At 35.6% G+C, this 17,331-nt stretch overlaps 1 protein-coding gene and 1 long non-coding RNA gene across 2 annotated transcripts in view; one reads left to right on the plus strand and one right to left on the minus strand.

The window, feature by feature from the left end:
• Positions 1 to 17,331, plus strand: part of tyn (trynity) — a 122,584-nt gene that overhangs the window by 66,675 nt on the left and 38,578 nt on the right. The window contains exons 6-9 of the mRNA XM_089104632.1: positions 2,956 to 3,100; positions 4,800 to 5,005; positions 9,165 to 9,294; positions 15,986 to 16,141. Coding sequence (XP_088960758.1) covers positions 2,956 to 3,100; positions 4,800 to 5,005; positions 9,165 to 9,294; positions 15,986 to 16,141 — 637 coding nt within the window. The remainder of the gene's footprint in view (positions 1 to 2,955; positions 3,101 to 4,799; positions 5,006 to 9,164; positions 9,295 to 15,985; positions 16,142 to 17,331) is intronic.
• Positions 10,354 to 13,352, minus strand: LOC148941284 (uncharacterized). The gene is made up of 2 exons (XR_016143298.1): positions 13,254 to 13,352; positions 10,354 to 10,587 (listed from the first exon to the last, which is right to left on the minus strand). It is a non-coding gene; the product is annotated as an uncharacterized LOC148941284 (long non-coding RNA).

Consider the following 17,331-nt stretch of genomic DNA (forward strand, 5'->3'; position numbering starts at 1 on the left):
TAACAACAGATATCTGATGAACTGGAAATAGGAGAGGAGAAAACAGAGGGAAAAATTGGTAAACACGGAGAGCATGGGTTCCAGGAGACTTTAATTTATTCAGTAGTTTGAAGAAGGATACCAACACATTACTTCTATAACAATTTTGTAAATGTATCTTACTTGAGATCCCTTGAAATGGTAACACCGACAAGTCTTGCGCTAATAATAGGCATGTCTTAGGAAATCGAAAAAGACAAAAGAGGAAAATTTCAGGAAAATAGCAAGGATTTTTGTCCTAGCTGAGTGGCTCGCGCTCCAGACTTGAACTCCTGAGGTCAGGGGTTCGAGTCCTGGTGTCACTAGTGATTTGGCTTTGGACCGGGGTCAATGGTGTGATTCTGTAGGCTCAGTCTGTAGGCTCGACCCAGCTCTAAATAAGTGCCTGGAGAAATTTGGGGGGAAAACAGGAGAAGTGTCGGATGATTTCCCCCCAACCATTCATTGCACTCCCAGCAGAATGCATCGAATCAAGGGATCGGTATATGCGCAACGCAGATAATTGATCAGCATGGGAAAAAGTTTTTAAAGTTTTATATTTGGTAAGGTAAGACAATTAATAAGGGTATATAAGGATAAGATAAAAGTAAGATGTTTGATTTGGTTGTGCTCACTTTCACGTTCAGTTCTTGGGCTTCATCAGCAGCCGGAAGAAGGATCTGAAGGAAATAGTATTTTAGCAAATGTCTAGGATTGACAAGTCTTCACCAGCAAGTCTACAAAGGTTGTAGTTGATGCTTGTACCTAGTTTATAGATGACGCTTCAAGCACTGCTGGCCAGGCGTGTACACATGGTTGCTCCGGGTCAAAGCTCTCTAAAACACTGTCTCCTCTTTATCTTCTCAGAAACGTCAACGAAACGCCAACGAAACGCTTGGGAATACGTGAAACGATATTCGACCCAATGCTGAGTAATGGAATAATGGAAAACAATAATATTGAATCGCAGGGGTATTTTTGTCTCTAATACAGGAATAAAAAGTGGCATATCTACAGAAGACATGGCTGAGGTGAATCACTGACAAGAAGTCTCAATATTTTCAGATTGTCCAGTTTTTTCATCCAATATTTCGTAGCTTTCATGTAGTTATTGCTGTTTTCATGCCTTTTTTCAACTTGTTTGACAGTTTTTTCAACTCGTTTACACCATATACCTGATTTTTTTTTTTTTTTTTTTTTTTACCAGAGTCAAAGAAAAAACAAAGGGACTTATTGCATGCACGTTTAGATAAAACTCTGAGATAAAAGAACTGTTGTAGGGCCGCTGCTAGATATAATTTCAGACACAATTTCAGACTTCCTGCTTCTGGTTCTTCCTATGCAGATGAATTGATCTAGCACGGTTTTCACTCATTTTCAAGATTATTTTTTTTTTTGGGGGGGGGTGGGTAGTAATTTTATCTGGATCCATTCCACTCAAGACGATTTAAATGGATTCAGACAGACTCTCCAACTGCTTCCAAGACTGATAGCCAGCGAGTAGGTTGCTTTTAATAAAATTGAGATATTAAGAAAGAAAACCCAAGATAAGCCAGGACACGCAGAGCTTCTCTTTTCTGAAGGGTCGGGGGCCAAAAAAAATTGAATTTCTTTATACCCTGGGCATATCCTTGATACAAAGGGTACCTGAAGTGAGTATTTCACCATTGTATAATTATAGTCAGTCATTACGTTTCCAATCATCACAAGAGGGTATACACTGGTGTTTCATTGTGCTTGTCGTTTGACATGCTCTGCTGCTAATAAGGAAAGAACGTAGGGTAGGTCCCAACCGTTATGTGTTGTAATGATTGTCATAAGTTTGAATATGCATTATTAATTAAATTACAATTTGAAATATTCTCGAATTTAGCTTAACAGAAACCATCCAGCCTACAAATACAAAATTGTAGCTACACTATAACCAAAATATACGAAGATTAAATTGATTTATCATAAAAATAAAGAAATAATAAATAAATCAGCAACATGAATATACCGTAAATATACCAATAATGAGGATGTTTCACGGATTAACAACACCCCGCGCTTGCATACGAATCCCATACAGGGTTGCCACCCGATGAAAAAAACTAGATTTTAGTGATTTCCTTCAATAATCTTGTGATTTATGTGCTGATTTAGCGATTTTTGTTTTGTTTAGGCAATATAAAAAAATCGCTAGGAATATTAATAAATCACTAGGGGTGGTAACCCTGCCCATATGCAAGTATGGCTATTTCAGGGTAGCGAACGTGGTCCACAAGTACCATTGGCATAACACCCAAGCGTGACTATTTCGGACCAATACGCTCGTGAAATGTCAATGCGCATGTGCATATATGGCTGGTATTAGAAATTGTACCAGAAGTACTTGATCTGAACCAGAATGATTGTGAAATTCTAATTTTACTATGAAGAGTGGTTTTTATTAACTGGCAGTGACGCTTAACTAAAGGCATACATTCTGTTTTCCGTTTATCCAACGTTATCGATTACTAGGTAATTAGTGTTAAGGTTTATGCTTCCTGTGCAACTTACCTGTTGTTATTTTACTGCTGTACTATCAATGGCGTATCCAGGGTTAGGGAGGGGGGAGATTAAGGAGTGAATTAAATTGTCGAAATACTGTGTAAAGTGTTGCGTAAATTTGTTGAAAATTGATTGTAAATTGTTGACTCTTAGATTGTAAATTGATTGTAAATTGTTGTATCTAAAAAGATTGTTTGACCCTTAGAATTAAAAAGGCTGTCGATCACTGCCCTAGGCCATCAAAACAATCAAGGGCATCAAAACAATCAAGGCCATCAAAACAATCAAGGGCATCAAAACAATCATGGCCATCAAAACAATCAAGGTCATCAAAACAAGGTTGAGTGAAAAAAATCCGCATAGTACTTGCTTTTTGTCTTCTCTTGAAACTTGCATTTCTTACAGGAGAGATTTCTTTGTCGCTCTGTTGAGTATAATTTCGCCACAACCCAGTGCCATCTCAGTCGAGACGATAGACGAACAGTCAGCGATGGAACTGAACTAGTTGATGCCGTTGGGATTGACTACTTTGAGAATTCTTGTCTTAAAGGTAAGGTGGATATGGATGTCTTCTTAGGAAATTAGTTTAGTAGTCAAAGCCACTTTCCCCCTTTTCTTAGTCCTTGTTTTTAGGGAATCAAACAATCACGTGTTTTGACACTGAATTCGTGAAAACATAAAAAGAATAATTCATTGATTTGTCGTCCTAGAAGTATGAATACTAGTGCCTTAAGAGTGAATCTAGTGCCTTAATAGTAATTAATGGGACACACTTCCATTAGAGTCTCCTTTGTTCAATATTCGCGCAGATACGTTCTTTGCGGAGTGGTTCAACACATTAAAAAAAAAGTTTATTAAATTAAAACTAATTGTATTTGTTAATATAAACTTAGGCGGGGTAGAAGTCCCACTTGGGCATTTACCTGATGCAACGCTTTTTTGATAAGAAGAAAAGATATCATCGACAGCGGTTAAAATTTTGTAAAATTTCGTGATTTAAATGAAAATCTGTGGAGCTTTGCTGTCTTGCGAGGCTGTTGTGGATTACTTCTGGAAAATTTCTTGAAAACTGGTTTCAAGGTTTTACTCCCCCCCCCCTCAATTTTGTCATCCTCCTTAACACTGACTTGTTACGGTTTAGGAAGGGGTTTTCAACCTCTATTTTTCCCCTACCTGTAATACTTTTTAGAAAACTGTAGGAAAAGTAAAATTGCAAAAATAGGAGCTATTTTGTTCGCCCTGGAGGAAAGTGACATGTCAAGATTCTGAGGGGGTCCAGCTGCTTCCTTCCAAATACCGTATTTCAGTCTCATAGATTGTATTTCAACATTGTGGGAAAATGAACCAGATTATTTCTTAAAAGCTATTTCTAAAAAAAAATTCCGAAGAATTATAATTTGCAACATTTAAATTTTGAAGTTATTATGGCGCCACCTATGAATTGCTTAGTTTTCAAACAAATTTAAAGTCAGTCAAAATTATTGTTATTAAAAAAAGTTGCTGTCAAATGAAGGCAAGCAATGACATGCACCATCAAATTATTTGACTTGTTTTTAAGGCCTGTCGATTCGACACGGAACAATTTTTTAAACAATTCAAAAACAATCTGCTTACATTTTAACGCGAAATCAAGATGTTCAGAACTTAATAGTGGAGATATAAATTGTAAAATATTAAGTAGCCCCTTGTAGTCTCATGGGGGGAACGCCTCAGAATTAATGTCCCTAACCTTCCTCCGAGCTCAGTAATTATTCACTCTACTTTTGACTAATTTTGTTTTCTTGTGCTTTCGGAGTAACAACTGCCCAACACTACGGCCATATCACTACCCAGGATGCTCAAAGTTAATACAAGGTGTCTCATCCTAATTGTAACCCGTCAATACCTCAATTGTATTGACGTTATAAGTGTCGCATGACGTGATATGACGTAATAAGTATGTATGTAGTATAACTGTATGACGTAATAAGAGTAAAGCAAGTGCATTGCACAAAGCAAATTATAATAGCACAACTCTTTCGGGATGCAAATGTTCTCTTGAGAGGAAACTAAGAAACTTGTAATATTGTATTAGTGTTATTAACATGATAACATTAACATAACATAATAGCGTAACATAACAATGTTATGTTCATTTGTAATGTTATCACCGACTTTCCTTATTTCGTTGTGCTCTTTGAAGTGTTTTTATTTAATGAACGGTTGTCTTTTATGGGCTTATAGCTCAATAATCAAACAATTTATTTCAGGCAACGAAGCCTGCAATGGGGCAAGGACTCTTCAAGTACCAGACTTAGGAATACCCGATGACAGGGTAGCACTGCATACCAGTCTTCATTTTTACCCCGATAAAGAATTTGCTGCTGGTTCACTGCAAGCATGTCAAAGGGCTTGCCAAATTGAAAATGAATTTTTGTGTCGATCAGGATTTTTTCGAGAGGGAGAATCAAATAAGGTGACAAACTCAATTGTTGTTTCTATCTTTTAATCTAATTCTGTCATCAAGGGTGCCAATTCACGAAAATGTTGGTGGGGTGGGACAAAATTTTTTTCATTTTTTTTACGAAGCTATCTCAAAAATCTAGGGGGAAAGGGGAAATGTTTTTTTTTTCGATTTTTCAATGAAAATACTAAAAAAGGTATTTTTTTCAAAACCTAGGGGGGCTATTGTTTCTTTCTTTAATTTGGGCCCCTGTCCTTCACTATGAGTTCGTGTATCTGCACCTTCTTTTAAGCAAAACCGCTCCTATCAAAAGCATCTACAAATGAGCATCTTTCTCATCTGTCAAAACATTAATAGCCTAAGCAAAATAAGTGATTATTTAGATATCAAAAGAAGTATTGAAAAGTCTAAAAACTTTAAAACAGAAATCTCTTTTATTAGTCTTTCTTATATTAATTTTTGTTATAGACTAAAAAATAGACTAACAAATAAATCAATTCGTTTTCTTTTGACCAGCCTACATTTGCAAAAATGGAATTGTCCTTCTAACTAGGACACAACGACATAATATCATCAATACTTATAGAAATTTATTGTTAATGACTGGCCTACCAGAAGCCGAAACTGAGTACCTGTGACAAGTCTCCCCCCCCCCCAACCATTGTTGTTTTTTTCAATGCGAATGTTATATTGGTGAGAGGTAATTGCATTTACTCTTGGTGTTTGAAACAGGGTTGCCACATCTAGAGCTCGAGTTTCTCAGGTCTTTGCATGCTACTACTAATACTAACACAGTAGTTCGTATTAATTTAAATTCTGTAGCTATATAGCACACTTTTTAAATTTCGAATGAGTGAAAAGCATCCTAATTTAATCAATTAAAAAATGTGCTAATATTAAGGAGATGTAGAATAGGTCCTCTAGTGGCACAGTGCGATTGATCTCAGCTTGGTGATACAGGAGCTAGAGAGCTCGAGTTCAGTTATAGTAACACACTGCATGGCTTGGAATTTGATTTCAGTTGACTCGGAATTTGAAGGAGATGTAGAATAGGTCCTCTAGTGGCACAGCGCAATTGATCTCAGCTTGGTGATACAGGAGCTAGAGAGCTCGAGTTCAGTTATATTAACACACTGCATGGCTCGGAATTTGATTTCAGTTATAGTGTCTCCACACTATTCCAAATAAGCTGAAGAAGATTGGAATGGGGTTGTGGATAAAATTGCTGAGGATTTAGAAGATATTGCCAGGCGGCATGGTAATAATATATTGCATTGTTGAGAAATTTAGAGAAAGTAGAAATTGGCAGGAATGGCTAACTTTGATTAGGGTTTAATTACAAAGATAACACTGTCAAATTTTGTCCAAACTTAAAATAATATATAGCCACCCTTTACCAAAACATCATCAAACACAATAGAAATGCCAAGTCACCTCATTTGGTATCCTAGATGGCGCCTTGAGTTAAATGAAGAAAAACTAGAGACATCGCTAAATGGGTTTTAGCTAAAATGTAAAGATCGATCTTTAAAGCATATTGCTGACTTATCCAGCTGGGGTGTGAGGAGAAAAGCTGAGTATTTCTTTGGGGACATTAGGGAAAAATGTCCAAAAAAGTCCAAATGTCCCAAAAAAGTCCAAATGTCCCAAAAAATGTTTTACTGCCGTAGAAGCGTGATTTTTTCCCATAGCGGATGTAATTAGTTTTAATCTTACAGGTCCCCTTTTTTTAAAATTCAAAGTTTCACACTCTCTGATATAGTGGGAATAAAAAATCTTCATTGAAGAAATGTGGATTTCTATGACTTCACTCCTAAGATTCGTATCTCATGAACTAATGAGTTATGTAATCAATGATAGAAATGTGGGATTGATCAGAAATGTCCCCCTGGGTATGTCTCCAAGGAGGTTCGCCCCCATGAACTCCCATAATATTTCTAGATTTCTGGCCACTATTTATTCAAATTATTTAACAAACAGCTTTCCTTTATTGTTGCACCCCTCCCCCCAAAAAAGTGCAGGCGTACGTTCCTGGGATGGATACTAATAAGAATCAATTTGCAAAGCGGGGTTAGTGGCGTGTAAACTGAAGTAGTATGGTCAATTGATTCATAATCTCTGTAAATTATTGCCTTATGGGAGGTTCATGATCTCTGAGCAAGGTTTTGGTATGTTATTTTTCAGTAGTCCTACGGTTTTGACATTTCAACATAGGGCGACAATCTTCTGGTAGCTAATATTCAACTCTATCCATCTACCAAAGTACTTTTTGTGAAATGTTCTGTTTTTGCATTAAAAAATGCGTCGAGAAAACATGGAAAACCTGCAAAAATAGTTAAATGTTCCTATTTTTAAGCGCTTTTAGACAATACTCTAAAAAACAGTCAAGGTGATTTTATAATTGTGGCTTGGTGAATGGATAGCTCTAAAACTAATAAATCAAATTATATAAACATCTTGTACGACGATGGAATATGCAGCTATAAGCAAGGATGCCACCCCTGGTGATTTATTACTATTTTTAGTGATTCTTTATTGCCTAAACAAAAAAAAAACACTACATTTGCACATAGATAACTAGATTATTGAAGAAAACCACTAAATCAATCACATAATCACTAAAATGTATTGATTTTTTATCACCGGGTGGCAACCCTGGCTATAGGCTCTGGGCAAAATTGCCTGTTTCACAGGATAAATACACCCTAAGTGAGAAAAGACAAACTTTTTATGAATGTTATAATTAGCTTCGCTTACATAAGCATTAGTTGTTACAAATAAAAAATTGTTCATGGACTGAATAGATATTCATTAGGTGCTATTCAAAATTTGTGGTTACTGACAACTGAAGTTGATGGCTTTGCCTTTTAATAGAGCTTGATTTGTTTATCTGAATTTATTCTTCAGGCTGATTAAGTATAAGAAATGTTATGAGGCTAGGGCCTAAAAACACACCTTTTTTCAAAAAGAACAAAAAAACACCGTCTTTTTTCATAAAACCAATATTTTCTAACAGGAGCTCATACAATAACAACTTTCTCAATAATAAATAACATAGTTTCTTTCTAATTTTCAGCCCTTAATGCGAATAAAGACCATCTTCAGTTAAGAAGAGGTTATTGTAAATGCTTTAAATTTTTATTATATCTACCAACAAGGCCGTACCCAGGATTTTTTTGGGGGAGGGGGGGGGGAGGGGCGGCTCACAAACGAAACTAAAAAACGCATAAAAATTCGTTTACATCCATTTTTTTACGTTTTTACGGGTCAGACGAACATTTCAGGGGGGGGGGCTCAAACCCCTCCCTTGGGTACGAACTTGTCTACCAACATGGTACAGAAACTGAAAGGTTATTTCTTATTTTGGACTTGGCAACCCGCTAGTGCTACTTGATGACATCGCTGAAGATTTGACGGCTGATACTCCGAAAAGGATGAGCGCTAGTGATACTCCCGGCTATTTTTTCCCCGATATAGTGATGTGGACATGGCAAACTGACCCACAAATCGCAGTTTCAAAGCTGACTTGAAAAAATTAAACTGCAGATCACCCATGGTTTAGAGCTCTTGGTTGATTTATATATATTTGATTTATTAATTAGTTTTTGTCTCCTGTTAGGCCAAGGTCGTATTCAGGGGGGGGGGGTTGAACTCCCCACCCGGAAATGTTTGTCCGACTCGTAAAAACGTGAAAAAATGAATATAAACAAGTTTTTGATGCGTTTCTTGTAAAACTTCCCGAAAAAAATTGTAACCCCCCGAAAGAAAATCCTGGATATGGCCCTGCTGTTGACGTTGTTTTGCTGTGCGAATGTTCGTTTGATTTTTTTTTTCATTTATGCTTCTTTTTTCATGTCTTATAGACGGGCTCACAGCTAGGTGCGGATCAAGGGGGGAAGGCACCTAGATTATCCTGGCACCCTCATTTTTTACCTTTTTTAAAATAACTTTTCAATTTGATCTATTATAGGCGCCCTTGTCAGATTGAACCCCCCCCCCCCCCACAGAGTTTGTTCTAGATGCGCCTTTTCTCAGAGTTAAATAAATGATATTAAAAGAACACTAGCTATATGAAAAAGAGTTTGGTTCTGCCTAAGTGACGTTCTTAAAACGTTAAAAAAGTGGATTTTTTAAGCGACGTGCGTTCTGATAGCATTTTTTAAAATTCTAGCCCAACTGTCGACTATATCATTTGGACCATTGGACTCTACCAGATGGCGTGTCAAGTTATTTAGGGAAAGAACGTCCTCTATTAGATGATGGAGAATCTATCGGAACGTTTTTTGAGAACTCCTGTCAAGGTATGTTTTCTCAACTTCTTTTTTGTCTCGAAATTATAAATAATTAAAAAAATAAATGAGATTATGGAAAATCATTTTGATTTTTTTTTCAGATAGTGTTATTTTCCCCTTGCCCATAGACCCACAAATTCTAGATTTAGTCATCGTTTTCAAGAAGAATCCTAAGTTATATGAAATTAAATTATTGAAATTATATGAAATTAAATTGTGTAATGAGTTCCAACAGATATTGCATTTTGATTAAGTTGATTTTGAATTACAATGCATGCTGATTGCCTCATATTTTAGAGGGCAACACCTACAAATTTTAGAGGGCAACATTCACAGTTACAAGACTTGCTGTCCCCTTACTGAAATGTAACGCATAAGGGTCCAGTGAGGGGGGGGGGGTCAAAATGGCTCGGGCCTCAGAGGGCTCAGTATAATGTTTCTTGTGCGAAAACTTATGCGTCGATTTATGATTGAATATTCATTATTAGCATTTTTTCCCTTAATACACAATGTTTTGACATTTTCAAACAATATATACACAGGAGTTAGGACCCGTGTACCCCCCCCCCCCCCAGATCACCACCAAAAACAATAAAACAACCTCGGGATGCTTATTGGTTTTCCAATAATTCCCAATATGTCTACGCAACTCGCTGCATATGGCACCTTGAAGTCTTACCTCCAAAACACCCCCCCCCCCAAAAAATACTGCCTACTTACATGCCAGACACGAAAGATAATTTAAAAAAAAACACATAAAATTTGCTGCTCTGATAAAGCACGTTATGGATGCATGTGAGCCACTCTTACACACATACAGTTAGAGGGGCAATACTTGCCCCGTCCCTTCCCATATCCCAAAATGTTGATGTATAATTTATCAGATGTAGATGCAATCTGCCTGTTTTGGAAAGTTTTCAGAGGCCCCCCCCCCTCCCGAATAAAAACAGTCCTTTTTCAAGTTGTCCTATTTTCGAATTCGCTATTTTAAAAAACTGATAGAAATGAAGTAGATATTTAATGAAAATCTGGTATAAATAAATACAAGTTAAATACGGACTGTTTATACTATACATAATTTTGTCTAGCTTGAAGCTGCTGTAAAGTCTGCAAGTTCTGTACACTCATTGTTGGGTTTCTTTGGGGTTTACTACCCATATAATTGAAAAATCCAGGCGGAAGAAGCATCGGACTTGCTTTTGGATACGGATATGTCTGCTTTTCCAAAGCTATTTTTATGGATGGTAAAGACAGCCGTTTGATGCGAGCTGCGTGTTGTGACATCACTGACAGTGACAGAATCTGAAATACAAAGAAAAAGGAAAAAAATCAATTTATTACCGTTGTTAATTTCTGGTTTGCGTGATTTACGAAACTCGGGTAAATATAGTGTTAAGTGTTGCTTGACTGACAGTAATTGTCGTCAAAGACAAAATGAATACTAACGCTTAGGATCAGAACAAATTATGACAAAATAATTCAGGTTACATGAACAAGAAAAATGCATATGTGAAAAATTTTGAAGGGATTAATTGAAATTTTAAATTCATACTTCAGTCACTTAATCATTTTTAGCTCATATTTAGGCCTACTTTTCTGGGAAATCTGTTTAAAAATATGAATGACGAAATGCCATAAGAATAGCAAAGATAATGAAGACATTCTACCGGGCAAGTGTCGGGTAGAATATTTCATCGGTAGATACTCGTTAGTTTTTTTTTTGCCTTTTTCTTGGGCATATCAATGTTGATATATTCTTTCTACCTAACTTATATGACTTGGAAACTACATATGCGTTGGCTCATACACAGAAATTCAATTTTAACGGCGAGGGGGAGGGGATTAAAAACGACAAAATATCCAAATACCATGAGGAGTGTGGGAAATGACTCTAAAACTGCAAAAATTTTAGGATTCCCAGAGAGCTTAAAGTACCTCTGAAATACACTATTTATTTCTGTCAGAACAATATTGTGTGTTCTAAAACCTTTTTTTTTTCGAAGATCCGCCAAGATAGACAAAATGAAATAAAAATGACAAGAATGTCAAACGATTCTAGTTTTCTAATTAATTCTGGCCTTTGGGTCTTAACCTCCATAAACTAGGGTATTCAAAAGCCCCCCATCCACCACCTGTACAAAATTTAACTTTGTTGGCACATTTTGAAGCCACTTCCACCATACTTTACCCCCCCCTCCTTAACGTGGAAATATGAAGCCCACATTATATATTTCTCATTTATATTTCCGTTTCTTGTCTTTGAGTCAGCTTTGATTCAATTTATGGATATAAAGTTGAAACTAGAGTGGCGCATGGCAAAATGCATGGGGAATATTTAATTTGGGCTCTATATTTGCACATTAGAGGGGTTTGGGATAAAGTATAGTGAAAGCGGCTTCAAAATGTGTTAACTACGTTTTCACTGCATATTATGAAGCAAAAATTGTTTTCTTAACATCTTTCCCTCTCAAGAAACTCAATTGAATATTAATACCTACTTACCTAGGACTGTAATAAAGCAAAACAAAGTGAGTAGACATTTCAAAAAGGGTATTTTGTTTTCACCAAAGTTGGTATTAAATATTGTTTGGTCTTTAATTTCCTAAACTACAATTTGAACGTCGTAAAACACAACCCTACAGAATACATGCCACATAAATTGAAATTTGCAGTTTCCACTAAAATAAGTATTGAAAAATTACTGAAGGCAGTGGTATTAATTGAGGGGTAACCCCCCCCCCTCTAATTCTGAATTTTTGAGTTATTTTTATTGGAAATGCCTTTTTCAGTATTTTCATTGACAAAAATTGAAAAGAATAAAATCTCCTCGTCCCACTAGATTTAGATACCCCCCCCCCCCTACATTTTCGTGAATTGGTGCCAGTCACTGAAGAGCTAGATGGACCTAGCGGTTTTTCTAGGGTTTTAAAACAGTATAAGTCCGAATGATAAGCTGGCTTTTTCAAAGAAAAGAAACCATATTCTTGGTAGATTATTTTAAATATCTAAAACATGGACACCACCAATGATAGTTTGATTAACCGAGCCACTAAGTAGCATGCTGAGTGAGTTAGTAATTCACTCACAAATCTTATAGTGCAATAAGGCAATGTATGGATCCAATCATTTCCACTTAAAAATCAGCCTACAAACGCTCATTTGCTCCCCCCCCCTAAATTTTAGTGATTTGATGCCACTGGAGAAATTCTTAGTTCGAAAGTTAGTATAAAATACGCCTATGTTGAATAAATAGGGCTACTTTAGCTCGAAAAACTCTACGCATGTTCAGCCCTTCAAATTTTTATCTACAAATTTGAGGCTAATTTATTTGAGCCCCTCCCCCTGGATTTTAAAAAATTACTTTTTGTGGCATTCTCATTGTGCAGGGCTTTTTTTAATATTTTCATATAAAAATAGAAAAATTGAAAATTTGCCTCGCTAAATTTTGAAAATGTGTTTTTGACCCCCCCCCCCCCCTCTTATATCTTTGTGATTTGGTGCCACTATACAGAAATCCAAAAGTCCAGATTAAATATGTATTTTACAAATAGTGCTGATTTCCGCAAAGTTGGGCGTTATTTTAAAGCCGATTGTGCTACAAATAGGTTACATAATCTGTAATTATCCTTAAAATAATATTAAAACACTGCTCAGTATATTAGCTAACGGTATAACCAAGACCGTACCCAGGGTTTTGTTCAGGGGGGGGGGCGTACGAACAAACTTTAAAAAACGCATCAAAAATTTATTTATTTGCATTTTTGCTAGGTTCTTACGAGTCGGAGAAAATTTCGGGAGGGGTTAAACCCTTACCCCCCTTGACGCGGCCTTGGGTACAACATCAAATATATTTGCGTATTATATTATAACATTATTAAACACAAAATTACTATTTCTCCATTGTGATTAAACGGGTGAGTAAAGCTAAAAGTAGTCATAGTAATATACTAATTTTCCAGTCTACTTACCATGAGGGCCAAGACATACGCAACTTTCATTTTATTGTAAATTACACTTCTTCACAGAGCCATGAACCGTTGTTAACTACCCATTATGGTTGAATTTTTTTAGTCATATATTTTTTAAGAGGCTGAGTAGGTTTTAATGTGCCTTTTCAAATTAAATAGGGCATAATGAATTAATTTTGGAAATACTTTTGATTATGAACAACCGACCAAAATATTTAAATTTTATTTTGACCTAGTACCATTTTATAAATATGCTGCTGTATATGATTATTTGTTCTTCCTTTGGGTATACTTATAACTTTTTTCTTTATTTTTCACAGGAAGATATATTTCATTTAATATTCTGGGTTGAGCATTTATCATAATTTAGCTTGACAATTACCATGAATGAATTTATTTTATAAAGTAGATTCTTATTTTTGTAGGTCATCTTCTTCTGCATTATTTTTAAATATGTCAATTTGACATATTTTTACAACCCCTTTGTCCCCTCTTACAATACTATCACAAAACATAGTATTAAAATAATGTTCATTAGCCAAAAAACTAAATTAAAAGAACGAATGCATAATAATATCAATTTGACTTAGAATTGATGAGGGGCACGGGGATTCATATCCAGGGGTGTAGCTCCTGCATTTTTATTGGGGAGGGGGAGGGGTCTCCATCCAGAGAGTCAAGGAGTGTGAACCATATAATATTTTTTTCTCAAAATTATTGGGGGCCAACTACCCCCCCCCCCCAGAAACGACGCCGTTGTTCATATCTCTTCTTGGGGCTGGACAATCACGTTGTTTGATGTATCTGACAAAAGCTTAAGCATTGTCCTCATGCTGGTTGGCTCATTTGGACCAGCGTTATTTCTTTTTTTGTACTTTGGCATTCGTAGAATTAATTACAGGTAAATAACGACGAAGAACACAGTGTCTTTCTATAATATAAACAACAAAAGCTAAAAAACAAGGATTTGTTTTAAGAAAGTGAAAATATCTCCTGAGTTGGTTGAAATTCCTTGGAGTGATGATTCTAAGACTATTTTTAGGACTATTTTTAAGACTATTTTAAGAAAGTGAAAATATCTCCTGAGTTGGTTGAAATTCCTTGGAGTGATGATTCTAAGACTATTTTTAAGAAAGACTATTTTTAAGACTATTTTAAGAAAGTGAAAATATCTCCTGAGTTGGTTGAAATTCCTTGGAGTGATGATTCTAAGACTATTTTTAAGAAAGACTATTTTTAAGACTATTTTAAGAAAGTGAAAATATCTCCTGAGTTGGTTGAAATTCCTTGGAGTGATGATTCTAAGACTATTTTTAAGAAAGACTATTTTTAAGACTATTTTAAGAAAGTGAAAATATCTCCTGAGTTGGTTGAAATTCCTTGGAGTGATGATTCTAAGACTATTTTTAAGAAAGACTATTTTTAAGACTATTTTTAAGACTATTTTAAGAAAGTGAAAATATCTCCTGAGTTGGTTGAAATTCCTTGGAGTGATGACTCTAAGACTATTTTTATTTCGTTTTTTTTTTAGTTTTGATAGTCACGTATTTTATTGTAAGTCTTTTTTTATATTTATCTGTGCTTTGCTGATGACGGCTCTTACATATAGAGCCGAAATATTCATTTAGAAAATTCTTAACTATTCTAAAGTAATTCCTCGTTGTTTTACTTCTTGTTATTTGTAAATTTTAGTTATCAGTCGGTCAGTTACAAATGAAAATTTAGATACCTTGTGGTATCTAATATGGTATAGATACCATTTGGAAATCAAAAACCCAATTTACAAATGTTCCATTGATACAGTTAGGTAGTTATCGAAGGAATTTAAACTGTTCACGCAGCAGGCCTGTTCTTTTCTCCATGTATTCCCATTCTATTTTTTATTTTTTATGATACTATTTCAAGCCTTGTTTATCTAACGTATCTCCTTGGAAAAAGGAAACTTTAGTATTTTTTGGATATCATCCCGGTGGTGTCAATTGGGGGGGAGGGATTATGTGGCCCATCCCCTCAGTTTCGAAAAGCATCTTTTTTGTGGGGGGTGTTTTCATTAAAAAAATACTTTTTCTGTTTTTCTTGGAAAAGTTGAATAACGAAAAATTTGCCCCCTCTCCCTATATTTTGAAGGAAATGTATTTTGCCAGCTCTAAATTTTCGTGAATTGATGCCACTGTATCATCCTTTTTTTTTCTCACATCTGAGAAGCAAAGTGTTTGATAAAGATTGATGAAGGATCCCCTCAAGGTACTCCATAATTCTACTACTACTAATATAAACAACACGTGGAAGGAGTAATAAACTAATCTATTTTGTAATTAATTAACTAGTAAAATTATGTTTTATCTTTGATGCTTTTAAATTCCTCCCTCAGGACAATAGTATGATTGCGCAAAATCAAATTTAGATAAGTAAGGCCCTTCATCAGAGAAACAGCCTCTGGAAAATAGTGAAAAAAATGAGCCTTAAGCTCCGTTCACACTTACGTTCAGCTAGAAATTAAATTTTAGCAATTATTAATTTGGGCTAATCAAGGCTGTTTATAAAAAAGGAAATAGATTATGATTGGTAGATAATGATTATGTCTAGATACTGATGTCTGGCTAAGCACACATGTGAATAGGGCTTAACAAACTGGAGCATTAGTTTGGTTGTTTCAGGTGCACAGTGAGTGATTTGTGAGGGCAATTAGTTTCATTCTTTGAGTATGAATGATTGTTAATCTTTTTTTCCAGACGATCCAGATAAGAGTGATGGCCAGAGTGTACCAGGATCTTCAGGTTCTGTTACTGACAAGTTTAGCACATTTACAATGCCTGACTTCAGTACTTCAAGACCTTCGGCAGATGGCACAGACATAAATTGTGATAGCAGAGGCATATGCTACGATGGTAAGTTAAGAAAAATAACTGGTAAACATTACTAACGGGGTCAAATAAGGGTTTTATTGTCTGTATTTTTAAGAACAATTTACTAGTAAGGGAAATTCTTTTAAATTTTCAGAAGAAATAGTTTTGTTTTTACAACGAACATGCGAGTCGGAGAACTGTTATTGCGCGGGTGTTCAGACTGGGTAACTCATCTGGATATAACCCTCCTCTGAACAGGAAGAGGACAGCGCTATAACTGAAAAAATGAACTTTACGAAAACTTCAGGAAATTTGAGAAAACAATTTTCTGGGAAAATGTATTCTTAAGCTCTGGGAAATATTTTCAGCACCCGCCTCCTGCTCACTTCTTAGAAAAGTTTCTGTGGTCGCCCTTGGATAAGATGGTTATTTTTAGCTGTCTAAAGATTACTCTTCAACTTGGAAAATGTTTTAGGTAATTCCTTACCTTTAGCCTCAGGCATGTGCAGAAGAATTGAAAACCACTAGAGGACATTTTGAGGATGGAGGGGGGGGGGGCACAAATCTTAAAAAGGCTAACTTATATGGAAAATATGTGTGGAAATATTAATTTTTCGATTGTTCCTACCCAATTTCCTGAATTCATGCCTGTATACCATATTGTATTATTTGCATTGCATATTACACTGTCAAATTGTTCTAAGTTCTAGATAGCCTTTATTTTTGCATATATCAGGCTGTTCTGGCCTCTGACAATAAAGCAATAATTTCATCTCGCCCTGTGCCGGCCATCATTAGGCTTGTTAGGATTCGAATATTCCGAATTCGAACAAACTAGACGGTGGCCGACACAGGATTGGCTGTGCTTGAAGGTCAGAACTGTCTGGTATATTCATGGCTAAAGTTTAGATAAAACATTACCTCTCATTAAACTTAATTGATTTTATTTTGTATCCGAGATACTTGAGATATTATATTTATGGCACATATAACCTGAAGTAGTAAAAACCTTCCAAAACTTTCAGATTTGCAAAATATATGTGAATTTTTCATGCATCTCCCAAGAACTTTTTTTTGCTAAATTTATTTTTGCGATTCCAGGTGTCTTGGTAATTCGTCCATAGAAATTGATTCAACTTTTCCACAAATAATTAAAAGATCCAGTTTATGTAACCCCTTGATTCCTCAAGTGGATGATGTCACCCTGTGTAGGCACGCAGAGAAGAAAAATG

Source organism: Artemia sp. Qi Xiang Cuo, chromosome 18 (genome assembly GCF_049724085.1).
Source record: "Artemia sp. Qi Xiang Cuo chromosome 18, ASM4972408v1, whole genome shotgun sequence".
NCBI lineage: Eukaryota > Metazoa > Arthropoda > Branchiopoda > Anostraca > Artemiidae > Artemia > Artemia sp. Qi Xiang Cuo.